General features: G+C 42.6%; 1 protein-coding gene across 1 annotated transcript in view; it reads left to right on the top strand.

Annotated features, from left to right (window-relative positions):
• VAT1L (vesicle amine transport 1 like) overlaps nt 1-14,817 on the top strand; it is a 166,206-nt gene that overhangs the window by 12,279 nt on the left and 139,110 nt on the right. The window contains exon 2 of the mRNA XM_084757885.1: nt 13,928-14,057. Within this exon, the coding sequence (XP_084614011.1) occupies nt 13,928-14,057 (130 nt within the window). The remainder of the gene's footprint in view (nt 1-13,927; nt 14,058-14,817) is intronic.

Below are 14,817 nucleotides of genomic sequence, written 5' to 3'. Positions count from 1 at the left end.
TGAGACCTTGAATTTTAATCTCAGCACTCCAAAATAAATAAATAATAACCACCCAGAGAGCTTATTTGAGTCAGGGTGTGTCTGTCTCCAGGATCCGTTCTGTCCCTCTTTATGTTCCTGTGATTCATTGCCCTGTCATAAACACAAGACCCTGGAGAGGGAAAACAACACTGATACATTAGTTGTCTTCATCCAAGACTAGATCCTCTGAGCCACATTTCTCTCAAGGTAAGGCTGATTTTTGTTGTTGTTGTTGTTATTGCTGCTGCTGCTGCTGCTGTTGTTTCTGAAGATGCAGCTTTTTCTCTAGGAAACTGACACACAATGAGCAGTGCCCTACCCCATGCAGATAGCCTGTGTCCGGAATTTGTGTGAACTCTGGTGAGACTCTCTCACTACATTCTCCATAGCTCCCTCTTTCCTCCCAGAACAGTTACTCATCGTCCTTGGTGAGAGAAGAAAAGCAGTCCTTGCCTAGGATCAAAGAGAATTGCTTTTTCATTTATCTCTGCTATCCTAGTTCAGTCAGCTAATGGAGAGCTATTAAGCCCACCGTTCCTATGATTGGTCTGAGTGATTTTGTAATTGGATTCTTTTTATCCTCCCAGAAAAACTCACTGAAATTGCTCCATCTGGGGGTTTTGTCATACCCTCTGAGTCAACCTTGCAGTCAGAGCTGGAGATGTTTCGTGCAGGCATTAATGCACCCTCCCACTTCCCAAAACAGCAGCTTCAGTTTTGCGGGCCTTTTTGATCTGACCAGAGGAACAGCCAGCACCTTTGGAATGTGAGGAGATAAATACTAAAGGTCATTGTCACCCTCTTGCCTCCTCCAAGCTGCAAGGCCCGCACCCTCAGCCAGCAGCACTTGGCTCCTTCCTTGGGCAGTTTACTCATCGTTTCCCAGTCAGGTTCTTTCTTTTCTGTTCTTCTGCACAGCTCAGCTTGCTCTCTCCTGAGTAGATAACAAACTCCTAACAGAACTGAAAAGTCATGTCAAATACAGCAACCTCTAGAAAACAAGCAAGCTGGATCCATCTGAGTGACAAAGGTCATGAAAATAGTGTTTCTCCATAGACATCCCCAAATGCCTCCTGCTTTCTCCAGATTGCCTCTGCTCTCTTCACACGCCCCTCCCCCTCCTCCTCCTCTTCTTCCTCCTCCTCCCTTACCTGCCTCTCTCTTCTGTCTGTGTGTGTGTTTCCATGCGTGTTCATGGATACCAGAGCTTCCTGCAGTACCTTCCTCTTTTACTCTTTACCATTATTCATTCATTCATTTCTTTGTTTAGTTACCGGAGACAGGGTCTCTTATTGAGCCTAGAGCTCCCCAATTCAGGTAGATCGGCTAGCCAGCAAGCCTCATGACCTTGCTATCTGCCTCCCCAGCACTGTCTTACAAGGGAAGATAGCTGGGCTCAGCTCTCCACATGGGTGCTGGGAATCAGAGCTAAGCCAGGCATGCTTCTGGTGCAAGCCTTTTCCCTGGCCCCTCTCCCAGATTTTAAACTCTGCTCTTACTCTCCGGTCTTTTATATTTATCTTTGCTCACCTTTAACCTTCCACTTCCCAGGGGTAAATCCTTGCTCTCTCCAAAGCACTTCAATACAGCAAGTCTTTGATTTACTTGTTTCTCATTTTCCCCCATTACACCAGGGCACAGCCCAGGCTGCCAGCCAAGCAGGGCTGGGGGATAAAGGAAAAGCTCGAAACTCTTAGATGTTTTCTTATTTGGGTCTCCAGTTGAAGAAGCATCCTCTGCCAGCCTTTGATGTGACCTATGCTAAGCATTTTTGAAAGACAGACTTCTAGAGTTGCTAACTATCCATGGGGGAGGCAGGAGCATCATGATCCTGCTACTCTCTTTTTTAAGCCAATGATGCTTAAATATTAATGAAACAACATTTGAAATTCAGTCCCTTAGTGCTTTGGTTTGAATTTGAAATCCGCACCCCCTCCCAACCCCTCCAGAGGCTCATGTGTTGAAAACTTGGCCCTCAGCTGCTGGCATTATTTTGGGATGTTCTGGAAGCCTTAATAGGTAGGACCTAAGATAGAGAAAGTGGGTTTCTTGGGTGTTACATTTTGGGTCCCCATTCTCTGTTGTCCTGCTTCCTGCCACCACCATGCTAACCTGCCACACCCAGAATCAATGGCACGAGAGGCTCAGGACAACATCATCTGCCAATATGAGTCAAAATGAAACATTCCTTCTCCTAACTTATGTCAGGTGTTTGGTCACATCTACCACAAAAGTGACTGTTGTAGACAGTCATGATGACCATATTTGGAGCGTATCCATGTGTGTCCAGTGGCTACCATATTGGCTAGCCTAGACAGAGGCTATTCCCGTCACCCTAGGATGCTATACTCACAACTGCCATTCTTTACCTCTCTCCATTTGTCTTACTAAAACCACAGTTTTCTTATACATCTTGCTAATCAGTGACCTGTCCTACTACAGCAGCAGCGGGCTATTTCTATTTGGGACTCCTGTGTCCTCTGTGGCTTTATGGAAAAATCAAGCTGGGGCCACCTTTTTTCTGTCCATGGAGAGGTGGACCAGGGCTGGAGGATTTAAAGAATGGAAGTAAAGAGTAATCCTTTCCTTTGAGAAGCACCCAATCCCAAAGAGACAAGTTAATAGCTACTGTCGCCATGCTCGCCATTACCCTTGTACAGCAGCCTCTTGTGGGATTGTCACACTGTGTAGTCATTTATTTGCTGAGCTCTGAACTCCTGGGGAAGCACAGATGTCACTGTCAGTGTTGTAAGCCAACCCCCAAAACACAGAGAGTCTGTTGAATCTAAATTGGATGCGAATGAATGTTCTATACAACCGACTGCTGCCAAGAACCCTTCTGGAGCGCATGCCTTGGTCAGCATACAACATGGAACATAGAGATGTTAACCTTTTCGACGGCAATCATAGGAATGAATGCCCCCTCCTCTCCCGGGGGGGAGGGGTTGAGCAGATAAATAACTCCAAATCCTCCACATTGAAAGCGTTAGTCTTGGCATTGGAGAGAGCTTATTTGTGTGCCCTGCTTTTCTGTTTCTGTTGAAAACTGGCTCTGGATATTTACATTCCCAATATGTCTCTCTGGCTATTTTATTGCATGGTGAAAATACTACTGAAGTATGTCTTGAATACTAATTTAGACAGATGATCTGAATATATTTCCATCCTCAGACACAGTGGCAATAAAGAACGCATACAGCTATATCCTTTGCTTAGTAGCAACCATCATCGCTGTTCATGTTATAGAGAAAGTGATCTGGGTGGGGCAATAATCCCATCATTTACTTAATAAGGAAAAGATAGGCTATGCAAAAACATCAGATGGAATGGGGAATTCATTATTTATCATATGCATGTAAAAGCTTGTCTTCTTAACAACGGTTGAGCTTGAGAAGGTAGATAAAGTTATGTGAGGGCCAGACCCCAAGAGGATGATGGTCAAGAAAAGTAGGAAGAAGGGGCCTGGGCCATCTAAAACACAATCTTTCCACCCTCTGATTGACCATGGGCCTTCTCTGTGCTGTGACTCACTCTGGGCAGTTCTGGTTGTCCTCACATACGATACTCTTTGGGATTTACATACAAAAGGACCTTGCTATGCACATACTTTTCCTTCCAAGCACAAATCATTTTCACAGTCTTGAGATTAAAGAACCAGGTGCTTAAAAAGCTGAGAAAGAAAAAAAATATGAACAAGATTTTTCTGAGATCAATCAATATCTATTTTCCCGGGCATGCTCGTGCTACCAGCTGGGAGTAACAACGGATATCAAAACTTCCAGTTCTTAAGAAATAAAATGAATCAAACATTTGCTCCTCCGACCTTACCTGCATTGGAGTTAAGAGCTTTGATGAGCATCTTATCAGTAAGACAAGACCAGAATAATGAATGGCTTACTTTTGCTGGATGTTTTTGCTTGCTCAGAGCCTATATCAGATCTGCTTGGACCCTCTCAGATACTGGGGTCCTTGATACCCACTGGGTGTCACATACTACTGGAATTTGAAGGTGTTTTGCTTGATGCCGCATGTTCTGCAGTATCCTGTGATCTCAGCTTTCCAGGGACGTGGAGAAAGCATTTGGATGTAATTTAACACTGACTTTTACTCCAAGGACTATGTAAATCTTTCGAGAATATTGGTGGCACTGCAGGCTAAGCCCTTTCTGTTTTCTCTGTCCTTAGTCCTTTCTCCTTTCTTTGTTCTCTGATCTCTTTAATTCTGCATTTTCCTTTTACTACTTCCCCATCTTTAAATAATGGTCTTATCCTAATTTCGAGTTTTATATACTTAGTTGTCAGAACATGTAACTCTTGCCTTCTCAGGGTCCACCACGCAAATGAGACCTTGAATGTTCATAAGTAACAATTGCTCCATGAGCATGAGGGAGTGATTTCTGTAAGGTGGGTATTACACCTCTGCTCTTGTGGTGGATTCTGCCATATGTCCTCAGAATGTCATTTTAGGACCCCAGTCTTCACTCATCCTGCTACTGGGAGTAATGGCTTCTGAAAGCGTATAGCCTATTCTCTTCTACAGAATTAATTTCAGCTGAAGTCTAAAATATCTCTCTCTCTCTCTCTCTCTCTCTCTCTCTCTCTCTCTCTCTCTCTCTCTCTCTCTCTCTCTCTCTCTCTCTCCCCCCCCCTCCCTCTCCCTCTGCAACTCTCAACTCATGATTACTCAGTACAAGGCATAAAACCTACTCCCCTTGTCTTGACTAAAAACTGTTAAAAGGTCAGGACTTTTCACGAGTTCAGAGACCTCTCTATAGAAATCAACATCTCTGCCCAATCCAACTTCCCTCACGATGCGCCAGCAGAATGCATGAAAATCTCAGTTTCAGAGTCTGTGTCCCAGTGAACTTGACCTTCAGTGCCCTCTTTGCGTTATGAGAATGGTGGTGGCAGAGAAGGCTCACGCTTGTGGAGCAGCACTTGCTGTGTGAGACCAGTTCTGTAGCACAAGCGCTGTCAACATTAGAGCCACACCAAACATCTTCACCTAATCCCCAAGGAAATCGAACCACCCACTCATGCCGAAGGGAAATAATTAAAGTGGAGGATTTAAATAGATCTTTGTTGATGGCTGAGGGTCTTTGGAACACTGCTTTAATAAAACCTCTTAGGTGTGAATATTTCGATTTCCTAGCTATCTTCTATCTCAGCACATCCCTGGTGGCCATATGAGGGCTGTGCTTCTGTGTACTATAAAAGCACTCATCTCATCACTCTGTAGTGAACTTTTAGGAATTTGTTTCTATGGGAATTTTGGATGTGTTGACTCTGGGCTTTCTGAGATCTGCTTGGTAACCATCAGGTACTCAATGTGCTAAATGCAAAGGTCCAATCTTCATAACTGGGAATGCTGGGTGATATCTTTCAAAGGAAGTAAGTAGGGAGGTTCTGGATTTGCAGCACTCCCATCTTGGTATTGTGAACCTCAGCATGCCCTCATTTTGTTCTTTGTAAAATTGGGATAACATCATTATCTCTTGGCATTATTTATGGGTGTTGTGCAATATAAGTGATACCAAATGCATAAACCACTTTGCCTTGGATGCAGTAAGTGCTTCACGAATGTGATCCATCATATTCGTTAGGCATGAATCAATTGATTTCCTCCTTGGGTTCCATCTTCAGAGAAGTCAGAAGAACCCATCCCTTCTTGAACATTCCTCTTCATGGGAAGAGCTGACACTACGTATAAGAGTGGTGCTTTGCAACACTTCTGGCAATGTGTATTGCCTGGCATGTTTGTTACTTTCATACCACTGTGACCTTTCTTTCTTTCTTTCTTTCTTTCTTTCTTTCTTTCCTTCTTTTTTTTTTCCTGAGGCAAAGTTTCTCTGTATAGCTCTGCTTGTCCTGGACTAACTTTGTAGACCAAGCTAGCCTCAAACTCATAGAGATTCACCTGCCTCTGCCTCCCCAAGTGCTGGGATTACAGGCTTGCATCACTACTCCTGGCTCAGAAATTCTTTTGACTCACGTTTTTAGAGTGTTTCAGTTCAACATGGTGAGGAAGGGCGTGGCAGCACAGCTTAGTTCATGGATCAGTGAGCATTAGCACAGGCTGCTCACATTGTAGAAAGCCAGGTCTCTATTTATCTACTTTTGTCCTATAGCGTAGAAGTTCCACAGCCTTCTGATTAGCAGCATTAGCCAGGAAGCAAAGATTCAAATGTGCCCATGGGGGTACATTTTAAATTCCATATTTGACACTTGAGCTAAAGACTCTCTGAGCAGGGCCAGAATATCCATGCTTACAGGGAGAAAAGACTTGAAGATGATCTTGACATGTAGCCAAAAGATACTGAATTTGGGGTACTCAACAACGCAACAGTGGGAGAGGGGACTGACTACCACCAGTCATAGGCAAGGAGAGCTCACACTCTTCCCTGAATATTACTGCACAGGAGCTCAAGGTGTCTTGAAGGTATTTCATAGAACCCTAAGAAGCCACAAGTAGAAGATCTCTCAGCTACAGCTTAAATTTTACATTTCCCCCACAACCTCACCCACTGGCTTTTTATAAATATCATTAGCAGGGATGTACCAACCTATTCAATATTCTTTCATCAGCAATTTGGACATAGATCACAATGGCTTGGTGACAACATGCTCAGAGAACAGAAGTGTATGAAAGCAAGCCAAGGTTTTGGATCAAAGGATTGGGATCCAATAAAGAGGCAGATAAATTAGACAAATGAAGCAAATCTAATAAGACTACATTTAACAAAGCTAAATGTGGTCTTCTGGACCAAGATCAGAAACCTCAACTGTCCTGGGAGGTGACGACAGCACTTTTCATCTTCATAGCTATCTAATGACCATCTAGATGCCAAGTAGGACTTGGATTAGCTCAAGTGGATGTGTTGGAGATTCTCTGAGCATGGTCCACAGGCCTGGCAGCACAGCTTGGAAACTTGACCTTCTGAGTCAGAGGTAGGAACCAACAATCTGCTTTAACTAGCCTTCATGGGAATTCTAACACACAATAAAATTTTCAAACCATGGCCGGGGAGAGCTCAGTTGATAAAGTGTATGCTACTCAAGCACGAGGACCTGAGTTTGATTCCCAGTCCCTGTAGAAGAAACCAGGCCTGGTGGCATGCACGTGTAATTCCTGCTTTGAGGAGGTAGAGGCAGGCAGAACTCTGGCAGCTGCTAATGAGCCAGCCTAACTGAATGGTGAGTCTCAGTACCAGAGAGAAATGCTGTCTCAAAAAATAAGATAGACAGTTGCAGGGTGGTGGCACATGCCTTTAATCCCAGCACTTGGGAGGCAGAGGCAGGCAGACTTCTGTGAGTTCAAGGCCAGCCTGGTCTACAAAGTGAGTCCATGGCAGCCAAGGCTACACAGAGAAACCCTGTCTCGAAAAAAACAAAAAAATAAGATAGAGGACTCCTGAGAGATCGTGTACCAAGGCTGACTAATGATCTCCGATCACATAAACACACCCAGATACTTATACACACATGCACCGTGACAAACACTTGCACTTTCACACACAATTAAAGGAATCTGTAACTAGCTGTGCAAGATTATAAGATTTCTAAGTAGAAATGTCTAAGATTCAGAAGCTAAGATGAAGTGGAGATTTAAGACAAGCTGGAGAAACCAGGCCAGGGAGATGATGGCTCAGTGGATAAAGCACTCACACCAGCAGAGGCTCTGTGTCTGGATCCTCAGCACCCACATAAACACCAGGTGGGTATGGCGGTCCTCCTGTAATGTCAGTACATGCAAAGAACAAAGAAGAGAGATCTCTGCAGCAGGTTGGCTTGCTAGACTAGCTGAGTGGGTGAGCTCCGGGTTCAGTGAGAGCCCCTGTCTCAGTAGATAAAGTGGAAAGTGAAGTGAATTAGGAAAATACACAGCATGAGCTTCACACACACATTGTGCTTACACACATGCAAGCATATCTGCACACATACACTGACAACACACACACACACACACACACACACACACACACACACTTTCTTGAGGAAAGAAAACATAGGGAATAAATGTCACAAGGCATCCAATCCACAAAAACCCAGTTGATAGACTATCCTAGGCCTCCAAGACCAATACAACTGACTCTCTTGGATTGTAATTTAAGGAGAAAGAAACGCATCTTCATATACCAAGTCTATATTCTAGCCAATCAAGTGGCCCACAATAGTCGTTCTGTAATAAGACCCTGGGCTTCTGGGTGATTTCTTTAGTGATCTGCCTCCTAACTGGACCAATGGCAGGTCAAGCTTTAAGATTCTTATGAGCATACAATCAAAGTATAGGGTGAAGATTTTGTGGTCTGTGTCTATGTAAATGTAGGCTCAAGGAAGATTTTCACAGTGGTGGTCTTTGCTTAACGATCTAACATTGTTTGAGCCCCATGGTAAAGGTTGAGGCTACTACCTGGCAAAAGAATGGCCTGGCAAAAGACCTAAAATTCCCTCTTAATGTCAACCCTCTCAAATTGCAAGAGTAATAAACCAGGACTGGGCTGACTGGTTCATCATTTACTTAGTGGTATCCTTTAAGGAACAGTTTGGGTCTTTGTTATGATTGTTAGCATATTAAAATTAGCATATAAAAATTAGCATATTCCCAATGACAAGGGATGAGAGTGCATAACAGTCTCCTATAGTTTGTAAATAACAAGATGTTGATCTAGTGGCCAAAAGCTCAAGCTCAGAAGTCACAGAAAAGAACATGCATGTGTATTCAGGTCCTATGGCCTTGGGTGGGGTACTGTATTCTCTCATGGTCCCACTTTCCTTTTGTACAGGAAGATTAAAATGGTCCCTCCCTTAGTATTCACAGGTAGCATCTTCATTATGGGAGCAGTGTTTGTTGTTGAGGACCACATGATGAAGACAGTGTGGCATCTCTTAATACTTCTGTGGAGGCTTCCTAGGTGACAAGCCCTACTAAATAGGGGGGGGGGTGGTGATAGAGGCCAAGAAGGGTTAGCTGCTATTATGAGTCCATATCTTTATCTTGGCCATGAGTGTCTCTCCCTATCTCTGTGGGAACTAATCCCAATAATATTTTAAGTGGAAGCCACAGAATAAAGGACCATCAGGAGAACAGTGTGAGATCCAAGGAGAGATTCAGAGACACAGTGATGGTCCACAGACTATGGAGTGAAGTGAAGGTTCTAGAATCTATGTGCTAACATCCATCCTTCCACTGCAACTTCCTCTTAGTCTTCTTGTGTTGGAATCTGAGATCATTGACTTTTGTGCATTTGGCTTATCTTGCATTTAACAGTGTCTTGGGCTATAAAATAAGCAAAGAGACTGAGGGGCTTTGGTATATCCCAGATGAGCCATATCAGACACATTCTGCCTTTGGCACTCAGTATTTTCATGTGATTTTTAGCATATTTGGTGGGGAAAATGACACTTGTGTGTTTTGTTTTTCTGGGGATATTATAAAGTTTAAAGAGACTTGCATGAAAACATATCATAAACTCTGCTATTTTAGGTAAGTATTATACAGTAATACTATTTAAAAGGAATGTCCCCCCAAAATATGTCTCCGTATTTCCTATTATGACATTGGAACTCTCTTCTTATAACTACAGACTTCCAGGATATCTTCCTCACACTTCAGCATGCTGCCTTCAGCCCTTCAGTATTCTGTACATCAGTCATAGGCCTTTATACCTAAGTTTTGACTAATAATTTAGTATGGGAAGAAAAAATAGGGATATACATATACATATATATAATCAGTTTTTTACTAGGATTTTTTTGTAAAATCCTATAGGATTATAATAGATCATTATTATGTCCTTTCAACCACTATTTTGCAATAATTTCAAATGCTTGAAAGTTGTAATATACAACTTAAGTGAGAGATGTAAGGAGCCCCTGCCACAAACTTGCACATCCACAAACTCAACTGTGCTTTCCGGGTCACGATGGATTGTACTCTCAAACTGTTCTTCCCTTAAGAAAAAAAATTCAGTAAGAGAGGTATGCCCCGCCTTCAGCCACTCCCTATCAGGAGAGTCCAAGTAAAAATCAGGTTATCCCAAAGAGCACTAAAAACTGTGATTGTGAAGCTGCATAGTTTGACAGGCCCCTGTTTTGCTTTGCTTTTGTAGCCATGGGAAAATAAAAGCATCAAAATAATAAAACTGAGGTCAACAGGCTTCACTCTGTGGCTTTTGTTTTTTGTACTTCTAAACACCATTGTTTGTTTTGTTTGAAAAAAAATAATGTTGCAACAGGTGGTTGGTGATAGTACTTGTTTAGCTTGTAGTCTGGGGTTTTACGATACCAATGCCACACAGGGGATTCAAGTAAAGAGATTCCAGTAGGAAGATGGGTGAATAACAAAGGAACTCAGAGACCAGGAGGCATGATGGGGCACCTGGTTGTTGTCTTCAGGATATTTCCACTTTCTGACTTTTGGGGAGCAAACATTTGTTGGGATAATTTATTTGCTCCTATTAAAAATGGTCCCTGGACCTAGAGAGATGACTCTGTAGTGAATTGCACTGACTGCTCTTCTAGAGCACTCAGGTTTCATTCCCAGCACCCACATGGTAGCTCACAAGCATCTTCTATAACTACAGTCCCAGGGGACTCAACACCCTCTTCCGGCCTCCATAGGTACCAGCCATGCACATGAAGATGGCTCAGTGGTTAAGATTGCATCCTGCTCTCTTGGAGAAGCTCAGTTTAATTCCCAGAACCCATACAAGGTGGCTTACAACTGTCTGTAACCCCAGTTTCAGTGAATCCCCATGCCTCTAGACTTCTCAGGTGCCTGCCCTATGTGCACATACTCACATGCAGACATAAACACATAATTAAGAATAAAATAAAATCCTTTTCTGAGAAAAAGAATAGATTCTGCCTGGATTATGAGTGGGCACTCTTCCAGCACTGGACTCCCTTTGGCACGCTCAGCTGCTGAGAAAGTGGGAAGAAATAAGGAGTTAAAGATATTGCCCTTCAACATGCCACGTCACCCAGCGTGGCGGGTGGAGAAGCCTCCATGACCTAGCATATTCATGAGGCTGGAGAGATGGCTCAGAGGATGAGAACATTTGTCCCACAAGCTTGACAGCCTGAGTTCAAATCCATGTAAAAATCTGGATGTGGCATCATGCATGCCTGTAACCTCAGTGCTGAGGGAGGCAGAGACAGGAGTTTGCTGGCTCCAAGTAGAGTTTCAACTTCAGTGAGAGACTCAGACTAAAGGATATAAATTGGAGCGTGATAGAGAGACCACCCAGCATTCTCTGGCATTTACGTAGCCATGCACATATGTGCATACACTGCACACAAAATACTACACACACACACACACATATGAGCATGCACACACACACACACACACACACCATGTGCACACATGGTGTACTGTATTCTTTAAAGACTCAAGAATATATTATGCCTGAAGTAAAATCTTTTCATGTTTTTTTAAAGATAAAACTGACTTAATCTGTGCATCTCCGGTTTCCTCATTTGGAAATGGGTACCACAATTCATTACTCATGCAAGTATCATTGAGTTTAAATTAATAAAACAAAAATATTCAGTACGCTCCATATCACAAATCAAACTGCTAACAAACTCGAGCTATATCTGTTTCAGGAGGATGCGGGTGATGCAACAGTGAAAGGTAGTCCAGTGACAATAGGTCCCCTCTTACATAGTGAAGCCGGCCAATGGAATCACTGAATACATTACTGTGGAAGCACGCAGCTTAGCCCTTTTCACTGAGTTCAGTACTTTAGAACTCAGCTTACACCCACTTCCTGCTGACAGTGACCGAAGACAGCCCTGGTAAGCTGTGTAATGGGCACATAACACGAAGCCTTCTCCAGGGGTTGCTGTGTTTCTAGAATGGCTGAGTGGGCCTTTTCTGGCACTTCTTTAGCAGGTTCTTGGAAAACAATAAGTGATCACACAAAGAGAAGCAGTGAGCCGCACTGTGCGTAGGATGAAGTGGACTGCTTGATTTGGGACACAGAAACTCTTTGTATTGTTCTGCAGGGACTTGTTGGACAATGGACCTTTTCACAGAAGTGAAGTTTGCAGATAGCTGATGTGGTCCCGTGTCAGCTCTGGAACAGATTTTTTTTTAGCACATCCCATCTTTTATTTTAAAAGGAGGGGTGAGTCCTTCTAAGATGTCCATATACTTCTAGACTTCTTAACTAAAGATGTGCACTATAAGCCTGATGTTTCTTGAAAACTTCCTATGAAGGCTGCTGCCATGTTCCAGGGCTTCCCTCGTCCTTAATTTTTACAAGCCAGTGAAGTGACTTCTGTCTAAACCTTGCCTTCCAGATGGGGAAACTGAGGGGAGAGAAGCCAAGTTATTTATTCAAAGTGTATAGTTAGAAGTGATACACTCAAGGGTTGAATTCTATCTCCCCAGCCCCTTAAGAAGCAGGACCTACTGTTTGAGAATATTGTGGTTAAGAAATGGCAGAAATGATTGCCAAGCATCAAAGTATGAAATCTGAACATCCATTTCAAATAGTAATTCCATTTTTCTGGCCTTCAAAAGAATTAGTCTTCAAGCCAGAAGCATACATTTTTACATAACTGTGACTATTTCTTTGCTCCACGGATGTTATTTGAGCATCTGATTTATGGTGTGACTGTGAGACCATTGCATGCTAGGTACTATAGAAGCAAAGAAATGCCATGATACACATGTGTTGCCTCCCAAGGGCCCCTTACAAGATACACATCATCTGAGGCAAGATGGGGGACCTCACCTCACTCATAATCAGGAGGGCATCAAAAAAGTGCTGACCTTTCAACCCACTCTTCAAGGAAGTCATCCTTCATCCTGTATGAATGAGACTAATGAGTGAGAGCAAGGGACACACGTAGAATTAAATGCTTTTGGGAACCCAAAGAGGCCTCACTGTAAATAAAATAATTCAAGTTTTGCTTGGCCAGATGCTAATGGGCCTTGGGTTGGATGGGACAGGTTTTTTTTTTCCTTAGATGTGGGCTAATGAGAATGAGAAGTTTGTAAGAACTGCATCCCTTGATAAAAGATGTGTTTTGGACAAGATGCATTCCTCCATGCGGTTAGCAAAAGAAGTTAAATGCTACTCTAAGAATAGATCTCAACACAGAGCCAACGGGTACGTTGATGGCATGCGTGAAATTGAGCATATGATTTCCGAAGGTGATGACTTAGACATAATTTTCATAACTGTCTTGTTTTAAAGTAGTAAATTAATGGAAAATACCCTGTAAGTTTTTTCATCCGGACATGACTTAGATTCTCTATCCTCACATTCCTGGGCCCATCTTTGAGCCACCTTCCTCCCATAGAAACTAATGCGGTCTTTTGATGGCTCCAGTTCACTGCCGTGACTATTGTGGGTGCTGCTTAAGCACAGTGCAGGCATAAATATGTGTGATGATTGAGGAGAGGCAGTTGCTCATCGCGAGCCCTTTAAATTAGGTCTCCTTTCTCTTTCTGTCTTATAGGCTGACTGGTAGCCACTGTGTCTGGCTGCTTTCCGTGTATCCATTCATAGCCACCTCCTAGTATATTTTTTAAGCCTTTGATTAAGTGCTGGAATGTCTAATGACCACTCTAGTCAATATGTGTTTTCAGAATAAGCGAGAACAGACTCTGAAGGAGGATAAAGGGCTGAATTAGAGTGTGAACTGCAACCATCTCCACTGCCAAGAAAGCATTACTTATCCACATAGAGATAATTGAATTTTGTTTTATTGCTGATATCTAGCTAAGTGGCATTACTATTAGGGGCACTTTGGGGAGAAGGAAATTTTTTTTTGCAAAAGAAAGGAGAGGAAAGGAGGGGACAGGGGGAAGGCAAGGGAAGGGAAGAAAATGCCAGAGCTGTGTTCTGGGGGACTCTTATTTTGGATATCTTTATGCTTTCTCTTTACAGTGGCTTGAACTTCATTGACCTGATGGTGCGACAAGGGAATATTGACAACCCTCCTAAGACACCCTTGGTGCCAGGATTTGAGTGCTCCGGGATTGTTGAAGCTCTAGGGGACAGCGTTAAAGGATACGAGGTAAAGTTTTAAGTCTGACTTAACCAGCAGTAATCGCGTAGAGCTTGTGTGAGGCAGGAAAACTGTGGGAATACATTTGAAATAATAGCAGCCATGTTTTGTTTTGTCATTTTGGTCATTTGTTATAAGACGAAGCATATTTATAATGAGAGGACCTTCCAAAATTTTTCATGGCTTTATTGGTTTGCTTATTTCTTGTAATTCTTCTCATCTGCGGTCTTGGTTGCTCCTGGCAACAGTTTGGGGAAGTAGGCTGGGCAAGTTTTACTATATATATTCTTTATCCATACTTGCTTAATATAGCTACTAAGACGGTTTGGTTTTTTAATAACTAAGTGTATACACCTTTGTCCCAGCTACAGTTACTGTTCCCTACCATCTCAGCCTTAACAATCAACCACAAAACAGAAAAGCAAGAAGAGTTACTTATTTTATAATATGGTCCCTTAAAGTATTTGCTGAGTTGATACTTTTTAACTTATTTGTAAATCCTGAACTATTTTAGGAATGGATAAAACAGGGCTTTTGATTTAAAACACCTTAAGTCGAAGAATCTCACCCTGACAATAGGATAGAGTTGGTAACGGATCCGTGGCTTTGGGAAGACAGAAAAAGACAAATGGTATACTCCTTTATGCTGCTTTCATACATGTGTGAAATTCCCTACAATAAAACATTTCATTGAGAAAAAAAGGATTCATGCATGACTTTTCCTACTGTTTTAACACAAACCAAATACGACTTAAGTCTATAAAACTGA

The sequence above is a fragment of the Acomys minous genome, assembly GCF_964271855.1.
Source record: "Acomys minous genome assembly, chromosome: 14".
Lineage (NCBI taxonomy): Eukaryota > Metazoa > Chordata > Mammalia > Rodentia > Muridae > Acomys > Acomys minous.
The sequence above is the reverse complement of the archived record's forward strand: the minus strand, read 5'-3'. Positions and strand labels throughout refer to the sequence as shown.